The following is a 19,325-nucleotide window of genomic DNA, read 5'->3' as shown; positions in this document are numbered from 1 at the left end:
CAACTTTTCCGTTACATCATTTTAATTTTAACCAAACTTCTAATTTTAACGTAAACTAAACACACCCGTACTCTCTTCTCTTTACCTGCCAAAAGACTGCTCCTCCTTGCTTTCTTCATCACACATGGAGTGATACCAGTACACTTTTGCTCCTCTTTTACTACTTCTGTCTTTTGCGATCGCCGGCCATGAATACCGGGGATTTGGTCCTGAAATTGAATACTCCCACTTCTTCATCTCTTGTATTCTGTGATTGGGTGTGCCATGCATGCATGCGAATGCATGGTATGGGTACGGTGAAATAATGTAGACCAATCACAACTGTGGTACAAGAGAAGATTGTGTTGTGTGTTAGCCTGCACCTTTTCCCTGACCCCAAAGCTACTGGTTGCTGTATATGGAAACGCTCTCTCATGGTATCTTGCTTGTTTTTGCGCGTCCCTTCCCCTCACTTGCACTAGTGTTAGCACAACCACCGCAACTTGTTGCTCTCTCTCTCTCTCTCTCTCTCTCTACTCATTTGACATGTACTACTAATTCCAAATGTTTTCTAATTAAAGCCGAGTTTAGTTCCAAATTTTTTCTTCAAACTTCTAACTTTTCCATCACATCAAAACTTTCCTACACACACAAACTTCCAACTTTTCCGTCATATCGTTCCAATTTCAACCATGAAGTTGCATTTATCTCCCTAGTGGGTTTTGGTGATTAATGATGAATAAGGTTAAGGGACTAATGTGTTTATTGAGATACTCAGGTAATTAGTCCCAAAGTGATCTTAGGTGATCAAGAGATGCTTGGAGACCCCTCCTACAAACTTCATTTATGCGGATTTGAAGCTCGAAGGTCAATAAGATAGTTTATTTTTTGAAATCGAGTTTTAGGAAAATCCGTACTATTAAGAGGGGTTCCAAGTGGGGTTCTGAGATATAAAAAGTGATCTTAGTCGGTTCCTAATGATAGAATATTTTTGGGAGCCATTTTTGCAAATGGGTCCAGACCGGACAGAGAAGGCTGGCTGGAAGTTCCGTTCTCTGGACCCGGAACTTCCGGACCCTGCACTGGATGAATTTTGCCTAAGTGTTGGCCGGAAGTTCCGAGGGTCAGGAACTTTCGGACTTTCTCCAGTTCAAAAATGTGAATAACGGCGAGGTGACGTCACGTAGCCATTATATACATCCAGATCACACCCAGCTCACCTTTTGGCTATTCCACTTTAGTTTTTTCATCCCCTACGGTTGTTCTAGCCTCTCCCAAGATCCCTTGGCTTCCTCCACTCAAATCTAGAGCCTTTCTTGTGAGATTGTGAGAATAGATGAGAGTGTAGGAGTGATTTGGAGAAGCTTTGAAGACTAGGTGTGGTTGAGCACTTTGGATATCTTGTGGGCTGTCACCTGGGGCTTATTACTCTTGGAGATCTTCTCCTAGATGGATAGGTGTCGCCCGCGAGCTTCTAAAATCTTGTGGATGTCCCGGAAAAGTTTGTGAAGGTTTTCCTCACCTCCGCAAGGAAACGAGGTAAGTGATTCAGGATTCTTGTGCTGAGTTTTCAGAGGTTCTCCTAGGTAGAGCAACTTGCACTTGTGGTCTTTTCTAGAAGGATTTGTGAGTTGGATCTTGGTGATCACTCAAATTCTAGAAAATGACCTAGGAGTGTTGAATTGAAGGCCTTGGACTTCTTCTGGGTTCTTTGCATAAGTAAGGCAAGGGGTTAATTGAGACCCGACTCTTTGGAGCACCTCAACGGAGAGTACGATTGCAAGATCCGAACTTCGGTAAAAAATCGCCCTTGTCTTTTCTGTGATAATTCTGTGCATGATGCTGTGATTGTGTATCTGCTCTGTTTTCCTGTAGTTTATTTCGCGCAATTTAGTTTAAGTGTCTGCTAGGGTTACAGGTTTTTCTGTTGCTCGGAAGTTCCGGTGTTCCACACCCGGAAGTTCCGGTCCTGCTGAATTTTACCACTGCGATTTGTTTGTGAATTTCAGGAAAGCCTATTCACCCCCCTCTAGGCTACATCTTTGCGCGTTCAAACCAAACTTCCAATTTTGGTGTGAACTAAACACAGCCTAAACACAAGCCCCTGTTGGATTTAGATTATTTAAGTGAATTATTATCATGATTATCTACTTGACTTTAGGGATAAATTGAATATTCTTTTTTTTAAAAAAATAAATAGATTAAAATAACTAATAAGTGGTTCAAGTAATACAATAAAAACAACATTGTGAGAAAATGTATTTTCTAAAGCGCAGAGAATCCATTTCAATAATCCAATGAATAATTTAAGAGAACATTTTATAAAACTATGGATACTTTAACTAAACTATTAAAAAAATAGATTTAAGATGTTGTATCAAAAGACTATAGATTTAACATCAGTTTATCATTAAATTATAGATTTATAGCTAAGTATCATAAAACTACAGATTTAATGTTGAAGTTATCACAAAACTATAGTTTTTTTTAGTTTAAATCTCTTGTAGTACCATTATATTGAAGCATAAATGTTATAGTTTTGTGATTAAATTAACATTAAATATATAGTTTTATGATAAATTTGGTATTCAATTTGTAGTTTGTGGCACTTAATCATAAATAAGTAATTTTGTGATAAAAATGGCGTTAATTCTGTAGTTTCATGATGGAACATATTAAACCTATAGTTTTGCGATAGTTTGATTGAAATATATGGACTCTTAATGAAAAGAACGAGACTTAAGGCTGTGTTCGGCCTGCTGTGTTCCCAACTCCTCTCCCTCGTGTTCGCACTCTTTTTAAACTACTGAACGGCGTGTTTTTTTAAAAAAAAGTTTATACACGAAAGTTGCTTAAAAATCATATTGATCCATTTTTTAAAAAAATAGCTAATACTTAATTAATCACGTGTAAATAAACTGTTCCGTTTTCTGTACGTAGAGATGTGTTCCCAACCTACAACAACGAACACAGATATAGTAACCAGTACACTTTTACCGTTTAGAAGTTAATTTTAAACTTTTTCTTAAAACTTCACGCTGATTTAGCACAAGAAAACAAATTCTACACTGCATCTACACATCTAGTACACGCAGTGACACAGGGTTGGTTTGGTTTGTGATCTAAATAGGCCTTACCAAATTTTGTCAGTGTCAAATTTTGGCAAGTTTTGACATGACTAATTTTGGTAAGGTAAAGTTGTGTTTGGATTGAAGTCAAAATAGCCTAAATTCACTATTGAAATGGCCTATTTTCTTAGGCATGCCAAAATTTGCCTTCAAACCAAATAGACACTAAACACTATTAAAATTGCCAAATATTAGTAAGCCTAATTTAGACATCAAATCAAACCAGCCCACAGTTTTGGTGATGCTTCATTAAAGGGGGCCAGGCCGCCAGGTACTCCAGTACACAGTCGCACAAAGGGCGGCCATGGGCGTTTCGGGGATTCCAGATGGAGATGACAGGAGAAAGGAAAAAATCACTCCACTTCAGCCAGCCAGGATATCATCAACTGTTTAGAGCAAGTATAATAGTGAGCTATAAGTTTACTGTAAGCTTATGTGGAGGAGAGATAAAAAAATCAAAGGTGTTGGCTCTCATGCAAAAGCTAGCTTAACACAAGCTCCAAGATAAAAATAATAAATGTATAAGTGAGAGATAGAAATAGGAGAAGAAAAATTGTAGCCAACCTTATAGCTAATCTATTATATGTGTTAACTTTAAGATGGGCTAATACTCCCTCCGTTTCGAAATGTTTGACACCGTTGACTTTTAAGCATATGTTTGACTGTTCGTCTTATTCAAAAACTTTTATGAGATATGTAAAATTATATGCCTACATAAAAATATATTTAACAATGAATCAAATGATAGGAAAAGAATTAATAATTACTTAAATTTTTTTAATAAGACAAAAGGTCAAACATGTGATAAAAAGTTAATAGCGTCAAATATTTTAAAACGGAGGGAGCAGTTGACAGTGACCTCTACTATTATCCTCGCTCTTACTAGAGTTCCTTGAAAGCTTTTACTACTACTCCAGCTATGCTAGTACTCCTAGTAGGGACGCCAGCCAGAGGGCTATTGCTAGCTCCATGCAAGATGATGATTGCTACCTACAATGGCTACAACCCCAAATTCACCCAAAAGGATATCGTTGCCGATGAAGCACTTGTGGTAAACAAACACCAATGGATCGATGCGTGTGGAAATATATATTTTTTTAAAAAAATTCAGATTATGCTGCGGCATCATAACGGTCAGTAGTAGGAGGAGGAGGAGGAGTAGGAACTATTCACTTTGATGTCATTTTTAACCATAACATTTTTGGTAAGTTGCTAAAAAAATATCTACGTTTAGTTTGTTGTCAAATTTGGTCAATACATAAGAAATCTTGCTAAAATTTTGACAATATTGCTATCTTGCCAAAAATTTAGCATTGTCAAAACTTGGTAAAGTTTATTTTGGCTACAATCTGAACAGGCCCATAGTATCATGTGGACTTGAATAAAATGAAAGAGGCAAACATGGTAATAATACTCCCTTCAATTAGAAATATTTGGTATTCAAGAAGAAAATTCGGTTAAACTATTGCAACTTTGATCATAACTTATATACCATAAGTAAATTTAAAAAATTATACGTAGTATGAGGCAATAATACTATCTCTTGACACTGTTGTAGTTGCAACTAGCGACACGAAACGTTAAATTATTGAATGTAAGTGTTGTTGTAAAACGCTTTCAAGGGAAATCTATGTATACTCTTTTTCTAGTATGGCCTTGAGATCTGCCCTCTCTGTCGATTGGGCAGTGAGTGGCGGGAAAATAAGCAATTCTTCTTCTCCTTCACCTTTCCTCTGCTCCCCTCCATCTCTGGTAGCCACCACCTACACGACGTGGGGGTGGGGGGTTGTTTTTGCGGAATTATTATGTTATCATTGGGTTTGTCTTATTGTATGCTGACTTTATCTCGTACGAGTAGTTATTTTCTCTATAGATCAAATGAAATGCTAACGTCCGTCTTCTTTGTCCTGATGCTACCTTTCATGTCCAGATTAAGCTTTGAACCAGCGGGACCTTGCTTCACCTTATCTTGTCTGGATGATTGCTGTGGGTTCTTCGGCTCTTCGCTAGTGTTAATGTGCAAGATCTACCCTATGATGTGAGGTTTTCTCCCTTCACAACGACAAGGTGGTGATGACCATCCATATCCACTTCGGCGAGTTTGCTGTTTCCAACTTGGTGCCTTTTTTTCCTTTGACGGAGCATCTTCAAGGTTAAACTGACATTTCTCTTTTCATCAGGTCAGCTTCAACCTCCACTTTTGAGAATCCCCTGTTGGGGGTTTGTGGTTAGGTACTACCTTCTCTAGTGAACCTCACATTCACCATCGTCATCGTCGGCTTTATCATCTTGGTCAACGGATCATAAGAAGAGAATCATATTAGGGGTTGGATTGCCTCTTCATTTTATTTTGGAACCCTTTCTAACTTATCTCAAGGATCTCAATGTAATTTGCCATTCTCTGAGGGCCAGTCCTATTGTAGATTATGCTGAATGTCTACATTCTTTCCTACTCTGGCCAACATTAGGCTCTCTCGTTTTTTTTGGGTGAAAGCGGCAAGGCTCTCTTTTTTTTTTCTCACCAGAATTGTGTTCATTAACTTCCTGTATTGGATAAATACATGGGTCTTAATTTTTTTTCAAAAGTTTAACTGAGTTTTTTTAACTTTAAATATTTATAACGGGAGGAAATACTACTAGCTAGTGTAGAACGATTATCAATTGCAGGATTAGAAAGGTATACTAAAAGTACAGACAGAATGTGAAATCCATCATCAAACCTAACAGAATCCCACATCCATTTCTAGGAAAGAGAGTATCAGAACCTGTAAAAATCACCACCGATAAAAAAAGAAAAAAAATATGCCGATTGGATTTGTAAAATAGCAACGGAATGGAATCATTTAGATCGCAGGAAAGAGAAAGAGACAGAGATGAACGGAGTGCCAGGGAGCAAGTGGGGACATTTGGGCACGATTTAGGCAGACATTTTTGACCCCCGAAAAGGCAAAAGATGCCCCCAAAAAGGTTAATGCGAATTTTAATGACGTTTTAAGCACCGATGATTACATCGCCCAGAGAAAGAGAGATGGTGTACGTGGCGCCGCACATGTCCAAAATCTCCAACATTAAGGACCGGTTTGGTTTGAGATCTAAATTGGCTTTACCAATATTTGGCAATTTCAACAGTGTTTAGTGTCTATTTGGTTTGAAACCAAATTTTAACATGCCTAAGAAAATAGACCATTTCAATAGTTAACTTGGGCTATTTTGGTTTCAATCCAAACACAATTTTACCTTGCCAAAATTAGCTATGCCAAAACTTGCCAAAATTTGGCATCGACAAAAATTGGTAAGGCCAATTTAGGTCATAAACCAAACCAGCCCTAAATTTTCAAAAAGGTTCCAATTAATTTTCAGTATTCCAATGTTGAGGTATAAAAAAGATGACACCAACAACATTGCGTATAGTTAAATCTCAAAATCTTTTATCATTAATAAAGTAAAGAATTATTATGATTTAATATATGAAAATGACATTAGTAGATTTATAAACTTTATAACTGTATAATTAAAAAATAATAATGCATTGGAGATTATGTCAATATTCAAAACAACAACTAAATATTTCCTCCGTTTTAAAATATTTGACACCGTTGACTTTTTAAGTACGTGTTTGACCATTCGTCTTATTCAAAAAATTTAAGTAATTATTTATTCTTTTTATATCATTTGATTCATTGTTAAATATACTTTCATGTATACATATAGTTTTACATATTTCATAAATTTTTTTGAATAAGACGAATGGTTAAACATGTGTTAAAAAGTCAACGGTGTCAAACATTTTGAAACGGAGCGAGTAAGAATTAAGATACTTCCTCAGTTTCAGAATATAATTTCAGAATTTCTTCACCTCCTCGTTCATCTCAACAAATTACAACACCTCGTTTCTTACACACATACGGTCTCATTTCAACCATTCTCTAATTATTTCCATCTAGTTACTTAATCACAGCGTAAATCCCCATTTCGAGACAGAGGTGGTTAGTATACATAAAAAAATATTGTAAAAGGACGAACCTTTGCTAGGAACAAATACAAAAGGGACGAACTGTACTGCTATACAAAAGGGAGTAGGCGGTGTATTTGAAGTTTGCGCCATTTGAATCTCCAATAGCAGAAACAACCATAATTTGAAAACACCAAAAATCTGTTGCTCAGTGCAAGACAGCTCTTCTCTTTCAAGTTTCAAGGCAGTACCCTGACCACGGATGGTTAATCACCTAATTAGTCTCTGTCTGTTCCCCTGTATTGAATACTACAAGTATCCTCAATTAGTAGCACTACTACTGTGTTGTTTGCTTATTGGCTTATGAGCTGTATCCAAAATATGGATACTCATCTCGACTTCTTTTTTTTAACCATCTTCAATTTTTCAGTCTTAGATTTTAAACTGCTAAAGGGAGGAATATAAAAATCCTACTCTAACATTACCTCGTTTATTTTTCTAGACCAATTAATATGAAAAACAATCCCCAGCTGTTTCCCATCAGAGTCATCAGCTTTTAATTTTGCACCTGCCGTTTAAGCAGCAGCATTCAGGATTGAGCTAAGCTAAACCGTCGTCGTGGTGGAGACGTTTTTGTGAGGAATCAAAGCGGCATGCATGCAGCATCATCCCTGGCAGCATGACACAGGAGAAATAAAGAGACTTTGATGTCATTAGTTGACTGTCGTTATCAACAAAACAAAACAAAACACAAACACAACCTTGAATGCTTTTCTTTGCTCCTTTTTCCCTTTCTCTCTCTGATTTCTACTACATGTACATGTACTACTACTACTACAAGTACTACTTCAAGACGTTGAACTGAACAAACAAGCCAAAACAAACAGCAGGAGACAGCACCGGCCAGCCAGATTCACTCTCTTAAGTCTCTCATGTACTTGTGCCAGTGTGCCACTGCTCATTGCCCCATCGTTTAGCATATCGGACGAAAAAAAATTAAACGACATATTTACACACAAAAAATAATTTATGAATAAAACTTTAATATACATGTTCTTAATGATATAAAAGCAAAGGTTAAAAAATAAACTATGATGAATTTTTTTTAAATAAACTCTAAATTTAAGGTTTAAAATTTAAATTTTAGCTAATAAACATTAGCATATATAAACCAAAAGATGAGGCTGTGACATTGTAGCAGCAGTAATAAAGGGAAGAGGAGTAGTTGTATTGTATGCAGAGAACATAAAGCTGGCCAGTGGAACTGAGCAAGTGTGGAAGATGCAGGCAGAGATATCTCCAGATCTCTTCATTATTTATTTTTCTCTTGTTTTGATATCTTCTTCTACCCGGACCAAAATTATGAGGAGGCAGGCGAAGAAATAGTGTAGTAGCCTAGATGAGATGATGATGCTGAACTAAGTCTCTGTTTAGATTTTAACTTTTTTCTTCAAACTTTCAACTTTTCCGTCGCATCGTTTCAATTTTTTTAAACTTTTAATTTTGATGTGGAACTAAATGCAGCCTAACTTTAAATGTGAAGGGTAGTACAGCGTAGTCAAAACTCTGCAATTTTTCTCCCAACCTTTTTGTCAGTGATTAGTTGATCCATGTGGACTGCTCGTACACACGCGTTGCTTGACTGTTTCGATCAAAAGCAAGAAAAACTAAAAAAAAAAAAAATCTACCACATAGGAGTAGTACTTGAGTCTTGATGACCTTCAGAGTTCAGAACTGTGGAAAGTGATTAATTTGTCATTCGTGGCAGTAGTAAGTTTCAGGGTTCCTGAATCCTGAATCCTGAATGGCCATGGCACGAGGCGATAAAAGGAAGGAGACGAGCAGATGAGATGCGAGCAATGCAAGCATTGCAAATGCAGTGATACAAATGCCATTTATACTACTATTGTTCTTGTTCCAGTTTCATCCAGCTAAGTACTAGCTATATCATCTGCTCGACCTATCTGCTCACGCATCATGTAGCAGCAGCAGCAGAAGAAGATGCAGAAGCAGCAAGCAACCAAACAGTTGTTGTTTGTGATGGCACTGTACTCCTCCTGCTGCTGCAAACCGGCCTAATTTCTGAACCATCCTGTAGTAGGAGTAGTATGGTTTCAGGGGGGCCAAAGATTGGGTTTTCCGGCAGGGCACGAACTCAGGGAGAATTTCCCAAATCTGTTTCCGCTAGCTGCGCATATACAGATACAGTAGTACATGACAAGCCACCGGTTTGGCTACATCGGTTGTATTCATTTTTGGTTTGCACATGAAATGTTTTTGGTTGAGTTGCATTGCATCATGGGCAAGTAAGCCGGCTTCATCCATTTGGTGTGGAGATGCTTTGTAACAGTACTCCACTATGCAAAATTTGCGACTTCATGGGGGTAAAAATAGTCATCCTTACTATACGTTTAACGGCGGTGTATAAGAATTATAAGATGGAAAGAGAAAAACTGGACAAACGGTTAAAACAATTATTTCGGTTGCGCTAACCAATACCCTTCGCTCTAACAATAGTTAACCTATGAGGATGAATCCAGACAAGTACTTATCTAGATTCGTCGTAAGAACTTGAGACGGAGGGAATTGAGTTTAGGACTCGTTTAGAACGGAGAAATTTTGTACGACTCAAAAAGGTTAAACAGCTTATTTGTAAAAGTCATGTGAAATTCCCATGTTTGAAAGAAACTAAATTTGAATTTTCTTGGCAATAAAGTGTGTCGATAAACGGGGGGCAATGTGATCAATGTGATCATGGTTTGTGCCTAGAGGAGGGGAATCAACGAAAAGGACAGCAGTCACAGCAGTGAGAGCCAGGGAAGAGGGAGCGGCCACCGGCTGATATAAGACAAAAGTATTTTTTGGCGAATAAAGATGGGGAGTTATTACTCCACTAAAAAGTTACTAGTCGTAGTAACCGCAATTTTGACCGGAGAAAAAGATGAAAAAAAAAGAAAGAAAAGGCTATGTACTCCGTACCAAATGTGTGCCGCTTTTAGAAACAGCACCCTACTATTTTCCTTTATTATTTTTATGTTTTTGACCATCTTTTCTTCAAGCAGTAAGTACATGTCCACTTCATGATCTCACTTTTCCTTTTTTTTTTCTCCCTTTAATTCAACAGAGATGGCCGTTACACTAAATTACAATTTACAGTACCAGTACCAGATTGGTTTGTTACAGTAAGACTCTTTTACTTTACACTGAGGTAGTAGCAGCAGATATTTTCAGAACTATTTTCATGCATGCCCTTCAATTATATACTTTTATTACTTATACTGATATAATGTAGTACTTGTTTTTACATGGAAAAGTGAAACTAGATTGGGTAGCCCACAGCAAAAGGCACTGTAAACATTTGCATAAATCTGTCTGGTCGGATTGGACCCTCCATCCATGCATCCGGGTTTTACCATCCGGGGGTAAAAGGGTTAAAACTGGAACAAAAAGTTTGGGGGGCAGGGGTGCTATGGTAAAAAAAAAAAAACACAGAAAAGCTGTGCGGTTTCCTTTGCAAATTCTTGCTCCGACCTTCGTCACGTCACTGCAAAAAATACCTCTTTTGACAATTTCATCCATCACCCCTTTCTCTTCTTTTTTCACTTGTCTATTCTGTTCCCTCGCTCGCATTTTAAATGGAAAAAAAAAGAAAGACAACATTTTCTTATCTTGATAAGGGCTCCTTTAGATCGAAGGATTTTCGGAGCACACAGATATTATTTTTTATATTATTGGTTTTTAGATCACGGGTAAGCATGATCTGGTGAATATGTGCATTTTTTTTTCACAAGTGAGATGTGAGATGAAAAGATGGTAGAAAAATTGTTGTTCTGATAGTTTTTTTTTGGGAGAATATAGCTTAGATGAAAAGATGGTACACGTAAGGTTTGAAGTAGAAGTTAGGAGATGTTTACATTTTCTTCTTGGGGATAGAACATAATATTTCTTAAAGAATTAAATGGAGCATGACCCTAAGGTCTTGCCAATATATGTAGTCTTTGGAATTCCCTATTGTGTGTTTCTTAAGGTGCACGTGTTATTTGAATGTTGGTGTACTGTTTGGTTTAAAACATAATCTATGTTCGTTAAGGAAGTAGTATTTCTGGCTATGCACCTAGACGAGTGTTGTCCACGTGCATAGCTAGAAATACACTATTTAGAACAAAGGCAGTATGAAGAAAATAAACAATTAAAATATATTATCCAATTGTGTTGTGTCAATTATTTGTACATGTCGTTGGCCTTTTGTGAGTGATTACTAAATCGATAAGAAAACAAGTGAATAATAAATAGGCCGCGACTATTACCGCGTTATTGTTTTGATTACATATCTGCCACATGACCATCCTTTGCTAGCCCTGGTACAAAATTGGTATTCCATCGATGAATTATTCAACTACTCATAACAATTAAGGAAAACATTTAGTTACAGTTCCAACCTTTACGAGTAGAACATGTCCGATCAATACGCTGACTACTCTAGTTATTTAAAGTATATTATCCGCTAGGAGACATTAATATCTTCTTTGTACGTACTTGATGCTGACCTTCGGGTATACGTTACCGAATCCACTAAAAGCCTAGTGAACGACAAATCACATCGGTTACCATATTATTGTTTGGATCATATAACTATCGCACGATTATCCTTTTTGGCTCTAGTGCAAATTTGGTATTATATAGACCGTTTCACCTATCTAACGGCTTACAATATTTAAGGGACACATTTAGTTACAATCGAAACCCCTACGAGTTATTTAAAGTATATTATCTGCTCAAGAGCATTAATATCTTGTTTGTTCGTACTCGACGCTGACCTTCGGGGGTACGTTACAGAATCGACTAAAAGCCGAGCAAACGACAAAGCCGCAGCCGTTACCGTATTATTGTTTGGATCACATAACCGTCGCACGATTATCCTTGACTAGCTCTAGTACTAAATTGGCATTATATGGACTGTTTCACCTATCTAACTAATCATAATATCAAGAAACATATTCAGTGGCAATTTTAACCTATACGAGTTGTTTAAAGTATATTATCCACTCAAGGGCATTAATGTCTTTGTTTGTACGTATTCAACGCTGACCTTCAGGGCTACATTACAAAATCGATTGAAAGCCTATGAAACGACAAAGCCACGACCGTTACCGTATTATTGTTTAGATCACGTAACCATCGTACGATTATCCTTGGCTGGATCCGGCACAAAATTGGCATTAATATCGACCGTTTCACTTATCCAAATAGAAAAGAAAACATTTAAGAAACACATGCAGATATTTTTCCAACCTTTCCAACTACAACCAATATGATCAACGAGCGGTGACACTCTCTCCAAACAAAAACCAGCGACACTTTTGCTCAACCGGTTAGCCCTAACCGAAGCGCATAAGTGGTCCCCGGTCCTCGCGCTAGTTTTACCCGTACAAATCTTGACTATACAAATCTTCTTTGATCTTCAAACTAAGATTCATGGCCACATAGAGATGCTAACAACAAGACGAGGAGGAGTGATGGATGGAGTTGGAATGATGATAGATGCAATGTGGTCTAGTGTGGTCACAATGAGGAAAATGTTGGGTGTGAGGATGGTGTGGGGGGTGCACATAGGGACAAGGGAGTTCTGGTGGGTTTGTCAAGGCTGCAAGGGACAGAGTTCCACCCCTGATAGTGGTTGGGTTGGAGTCCCAAACCCACACGAGCGGCCTCTGAAACCCAAAAAAAAAAAAAGATTCATAAAAACACCCCAAGAGAAGAACAGAGAGATAGAAATGAAAAGAACACAAGACAGGAACAACACCATCTCTCTTTTCCAACCCTTTTGCCATCATCCTCAAAGTAAGTGAAACCCCTCCCCACACAAAAACCAAATCCTCTCACATGAAGATCAAAAAGAAGAACCACCCTAACCAAACCAAAACAATTCAGTTCAGAGAGAGAGAGAGAGAGAGATAAGCACAATACAGATAGACATAAATAGAGATATACACAAAGATTGTTTTTTCTTTCAACAATAAAAAAAAACTCTACTTTTTTTTAAGGAGGCCTGTGGCATTTATGCATTTCTGTTTTGTTTTTGTTGGTTGGGAGAGTCGAAGCCAAAGCCCCCCTCTCCTCTCTTATTCCTATATTAGCCCCCCCCCTACCCCATTTTGCCGTTCGCTGCAGCTGCTGCAGAAGCAACAACACCAACAAAGCTATAGCTGTCTCTTTCCTTGCATCTCCTCTCTTCTCTTATATAGGCCACCGCGAGGTCGGTCTCCATCCATCCATCCATTCCAGCATTTCTTGAAGCTTGCTGTGGATCAGAGAGGATGGCTCACGAGATGATGGGTGGCTTCTTCGGCCATCCGCCGCCGCCGCCTGCGACGGCGGCGGTGGGTGAGGAGGAGGAGGAGGTGGTGGAGGAGACGGAGGAGGGTGGCCATGGCGGAGGAGTTCAGGGGAAGCTTTGCGCGAGGGGACACTGGCGGCCGGCGGAGGACGCCAAGCTCAAGGACCTCGTCGCGCAGTACGGCCCCCAGAACTGGAACCTCATCGCCGAGAAGCTCGACGGCAGATCAGGTAAGAGCTCCTCCTCCCATCCATGGCGGTGGGTGCAATGCCCAAGAACGACGCGCATTGAAGGTGTTTGTGATGGGATGGCATGGCAGGGAAGAGCTGCAGGCTGAGGTGGTTCAACCAGCTGGACCCGAGGATCAACCGGAGGGCGTTCACGGAGGAGGAGGAGGAGCGGCTCATGGCGGCGCACCGGGCGTACGGCAACAAGTGGGCGCTCATCGCCCGCCTCTTCCCCGGCCGCACCGACAACGCCGTCAAGAACCACTGGCACGTCCTCATGGCGCGCCGCCACCGCGAGCAGTCCGGCGCCTTCCGCCGCCGCAAGCCTTCCTCCTCCTCCGCCTCCCCCGCCCCCGCGCCGCCGCCGCCGCCGCAGCCCGTCGTCGCGCTCCACCACCACCACCACCGGTACTCGCAGCAGTACAGCGGGTACAGCGGCGCCGCCGAGTCCGACGAGTCGGCCTCCACCTGCACCACCGACCTCTCCCTCAGCTCCGGCAGCGCCGCGGCCGCCGCCGCCGCCGCGGCGGCGGCGAACATCCCCTGCTGCTTCTACCAGAGCACGCCGCGCGCCTCTTCCTCTTCCACCGCCGCGTGCCGCGCGCCTCGCGTCGCGGCGGCGGCTGACACGGTGGCGTTCTTCCCCGGTGCAGGCTACGACTTCGCCGCCGCCCCGCACGCCATGGCTCCCGCGGCGGCGTCCACGTTCGCGCCGAGCGCGCGCTCCGCCTTCTCCGCCCCGGCGCGCCGCGGCGAGCCCCCCGGCGCCGTCGACCAGCGCGGCGGCGCCCACGCCACCACCGACAGCCACACCATCCCCTTCTTCGACTTCCTCGGCGTCGGCGCGACATGATTACCGGCGACGTCCTCCGGTGGTGGTGGTGTACAGGAAGGAAGGAAGGAAGCAGCCAAGATCAAGCGATCAAAACCAAGCTAAGGTTAGAGTTAGCCAAGAACAAGACTAGGACGAGGAGGAGGAGGAGGAACAAGACGTGCTCGAAGCTCATCAATGGCGTTCTCAACCAAACAAATTTTTTCTGCTGCTGCTTCTGCTGCAAGCTAGCTTAGATTATTCAGATGAAGAACAATAAGAAGAAGACGTAGTACTAGTAAACTAGTAATGGTGTGTGCGTTTGGAAATCAACAAGCTTCCATGCCATGCCATGCCTCCTCTGTTCATCGATTTCTTTTTTTTATCTCTCTCCTCTGTATGAACAAGTAGAAGAAGAAGAACAACAAATTAATCCATTGCTCTCGCAGATGGATCAGCAACATCAAGCATTGCCGCATTGTCTCTCTCTTTGTGTTCATTGTCCATGACGCCAAAGAGAAAAGAAGAAAAATTTTCATTGCTCTGTTCTTGAAATCGATCGATCTCTCTTGTTGCAGTGATCATCAACAAGAATAGCTCTTGTTTTGGCATCGAATCGGCTCATGTCATGTTCATCGTCCATCTATCTACCTAGGAAGATTGGTCATTTAGTCACCTAAAAACAAGATATGTCATTTTCCTCTCTCCTTAAACCTTCTCCTCTTGATAGCCACAAGAAGAAACCCATGAAGAAAAAAAAACAAAAAAAAAGAAGCAATCAATTTTTTTCTTTTCACATCTCTATCTCTCTACCCTCTCTAGATGGTTTATCTTGTCCTCTTCCAAGCTACTATCAAACGAAACTGCTGTTGCGAAACGCCGCGACTTTGCTTTGCTGCTTTTGCTCCAGGTTAGTTAAGTCACTGAACTTTGTGTGTGTGTGTGTGTGTGTTTGTGCGAGCTCTGATGATGTTGATGACGATGACGATGTTTGTTACTATTCCAGCTTGATTTGCTGCATTTGGGGTCTCCTTCGCCGACCATTCTCTGTAGCAAAAAAATGTTCAGAGCTACTCCTTGCTCAGTGGTCACTGGTCGTGATATGCAGTAGTAAACCATTGTCTGAATCTGAATGAACAGCAGCAGGGGTTGCCAAGAAGCGACCGTGCTGCAGGCTCGCATTGATCAGTTTCATCAGATGTAGGAAAAACAAAATAAACTGGTCCAGTTTGACTGGAGTGCTTGCTGTTGAGAATCTACAGAATGTGTCAGCATATGTGAACATATGTTAATCCTGAAAATTGGGCTGCTGATAGATTCAGATTAGCAGCCTGATGGTCTGCTTGAGTTAGTCGTGTTCAAGTTCAATAAGCGAGTAAGTTGGGGACTGGGTCAGGGTCCAAGGTAACAGGCCCCAGTTTTTATTATGCCTGAGTTAGCTGACTCTGCATATGACTGATCTGAAGATAAGTTTGGGTTTTTCTGTTAACTGAACTTACTATGTGTGTAGAACAGTAATTAAATCCGTTTTGTCCGATTGGGATTAATCTGATGAACTGGGTCATATTCAACGGCCATGTCAAAGATGGTTACTGTCAGCAAAACTAACAGCATGTAAATGTTCCATTCATATCCTGATTTATGATGTTTTCACCTACCTGTACTCTGTTTTTCAACAATAGAAATCCCACCGTCCTACAGATTTAGGTGGAATGTGACACATCCTAATACTATGAATCTGGACATGAAGCTTATCCAGATTTATAGTACTAAAATATATCACATCCAACGAAAATCCCTTATATTTTGGGACGAAGTGAGTACTACAAAGGTGTTTACCTGAAGAGAAGAATTATTGGAGCTTAAAACAGAACTATAATTAGTTAGGGCTTGCTTGTTTCATCGGACACAGTAGTTGTACTGATTTTTGTTTGTTTGGTTAAATAGGGTAGGCATCATTCTGGCATCAGGAGTTATGCCATGCTATATGTGTGCTGCTTGGAACAGAGTAGCCTCTGCTTTTGCTTTAACTTTTTTTTTTATAGTTTTGCTTACGTGAGTTAAATAGGTGCCTGGAGGTTTATCTTTCTGATAAGAAAGACATCAAGTTGTTAAGAGAAAAAGGCTACAAATAGGTTCTGGAATAAAATCCTGCAGAGAACTTATAATTACATAGTAGGAAATTATGACCCTTTTGAATAACACAGCTCTTGATTACTGTAACCAGTTGTTGTAATCAAGTTAGGCTACAGCCAGTTATTACAGGACTTGCAATATCGTGAGGTTACCTCTTTGGTTACACTGTAACCCTCTCGATTTTTATCGGTAACCTCTCCGTTTTAATTTATGTGGTTACCATTATAACCGTGACATCACTGGCTAGCGATGACCCCCTCCTGAAACAGTAAGAGAAACCCTACTTAACCAATTGCTTCTAATAATATGTTGCTCTTCTTGTTTAGTTATATTAGAAAAAAACAGTCATATATTTGGGAAGGGGGATGGGGTGGGGTTAATATTTATTTGGATAAGACAAACAGAAACGGAAGGGTAAAAAAGTGACTATACAAATGTCCAACTAAGGCAAAATTGGTTATATAGCAACAAAAGTTCATATTTTTGGCTAAAGGACTCATGTTTATAGAATCAAAGAAGAAAACGGTAGCTAACCTAACTTAAATTTAGTAAAAAGTTGCGAACGCTAAAATAACTTGCATTTAGAGAGTATAACGGTGACAACCCGATAGATGTTTTTAACCAGTCAATCTCAATTAATTAATCGCATTAGCACTTCATGGCACCACTAACATTTAACTACTATCTAATCAAGCTTCCACTACAATTTTGGCACATGCACCTAAAAATCACATGTCCAAATATTGCATGAATCACTGCACATTAGTTAAAGAAGTCAAAAAAATAAAATCTTGTTTCACCCCCTCCAAATTTCAACATTCTCTCTTTGGTGTAACAAAAATTTCAACCTTCAACAAACGAATAAAATCATACAAATGGATGCCTCTCTACACAAGGAATATCTCCTTACCTAATGCAAATCTTTTACCTTGTTTCTTGCTACAAGGAAAAACAAAAACAAGAGAGATTACAACAGGTTAAAAATGTGACGTCAATGTCAGGAAATTTTAAATTTTTTTTGGAGCAATGAGTCCACCTCCCCGTGCAGAGTGCACCGACGACGGAAATTAGCTGTGGACTATGATGTTTCGATGTATGCACGCGTGGACAACTTGGCAGTGCTGACATCGCCTCGTTTCATCTCTTCTCTCTGCTTGCAATAAATTTGTACTACCATTTGGGCTTTGGCTAGCTGCCATGTCATTTGATCGATTTTCTCTGCTAGATCGGTGATAGTTATATATATGGTTTATATATTTGCTTTGGTTCGTCGGCAGCAGACAATCGATAGGAGATGCACTTGATAGTGCATTGACAAGGGATATACAATTTTAATCTTAAGGTACTGTGTTCAATTCTCAATACGCTCACAATTTCTTTTGAAAAAAAATGTTTGGATGGATGTTTCTCTATTCAAATCTCGTTTTTTTTAAGGAGATAATCGACAGTGATACTGATATGTATTTTTAGGTTAATTGTCCATGAAATTTACGCTATAACCAGTATATGTATTTTTTTTCCGCCGTAATGAAATGAAGAGAGGGTAGCTTGGGGGTTTCCCCGAAAGTGGTTATTTCAGTTGTGGACTGGCTCAACTTTGATTAATTAATCTAAGGTTAATATATATAAGTAGTTTTCAAAGCTGACAGGAGAATCTTGCAATTTACATTCTATCGAGGTAGTTGGGAACTGTCACATGGAACGCACGTAGCAACAAGTGTGCTGCTACTTTGTTGCTATACGGCAGCTGATGAGTCATTCGACATATGCAACATTGTTAATTAATTCCATTCAAAGTACAGATATTCTCTCTTCAAAGCACACGCACAGGATTAAAAAAAAAATTAAAAGATTGGGATTTAATTAATCCCAAGCATAGTTAACGTTTTCTAGGTTTCTCAACATGATCGATCAGTCCATTTCATGGTAGTTGTTGAAAGATTTGGTTGACTTGAATTAATCGTCGGCACCTGCAATTCTTCAAGTACTATATATTATGCAAAGCACAGGCATATTTGGCAGTTGAAATGATGGAATTGAAGCATCATTTCTATCTATTCTGGTATATATATACGACAAGGTCTAATCCACACGTACGAAACGAGTTAGTTAGCAGTTGGTGACGCGTGTTGTGCTGATCAATTCATGGATTAATTAATATTATGACCGGATGAGGATTATGGTGATCAAGAGAGGCTTGGTTAAGAAAAAGAATAATTGTCATAGGTTGTTTTCATATGTTTGCATGCATTGATCGGGTTTATATCAATCACTCAATTCGTGGCGCGATGCTGTGCTTCAACGAACTTAATTTGTAGTAATCAATTGATAATAGACCTAGGATTGAAGTTAATCAACCTAATTGTTTTAAGGTGAGTGTGGACGATGGATGAAACTAAATTTATGACAACTATCTGAGGTTCGAATGAATAAATTAAATGTTAGAAAACTGAGAAAACCGAATTTACGCCAAGTAAGTTTGTACCTTCTCCATTATTGTAAAAAGCTCAAACACAAAACAAAAGTCAAATTGTAGTATCAAAGATATGCTCTATCCCTCCGTTCATAAATATAAGTATCTGTACGTACGTTATTTAGCAAAGATTAAGGGGATATATTCCCTTCCAATAATCACATCAGTGATCACATTTTGAATTACATATGGATTCCCCTCCTAAGCACTTCATCGGTTGAAAATGCTTTCCATCCCCATGCAATAAAAATTTGTGTATCAGAAATACTTATATATTATATG

At 39.6% G+C, this 19,325-nt stretch overlaps 1 protein-coding gene across 1 annotated transcript; it reads left to right on the top strand.

The window, feature by feature from the left end:
- The first annotated feature begins 13,235 nt into the window (after nucleotides 1-13,235).
- Nucleotides 13,236-14,989, top strand: LOC127766876 (transcription factor CSA). Its single transcript, XM_052292043.1, has 2 exons — nucleotides 13,236-13,626; nucleotides 13,716-14,989. The coding sequence occupies exons 1-2, from the start codon at nucleotides 13,377-13,379 to the stop codon at nucleotides 14,474-14,476; spliced, it is 1,011 nt and encodes a 336-aa protein (XP_052148003.1). The 5' UTR covers nucleotides 13,236-13,376; the 3' UTR covers nucleotides 14,477-14,989.
- The last annotated feature ends 4,336 nt before the right edge of the window (nucleotides 14,990-19,325 follow it).

This window comes from Oryza glaberrima, chromosome 1 (genome assembly GCF_000147395.1).
Source record: "Oryza glaberrima chromosome 1, OglaRS2, whole genome shotgun sequence".
Taxonomy (NCBI): Eukaryota; Viridiplantae; Streptophyta; class Magnoliopsida; order Poales; family Poaceae; genus Oryza; species Oryza glaberrima.
Note: the sequence above shows the minus strand (reverse complement) of the source record. Positions and strands in the feature narration are given on the sequence as shown.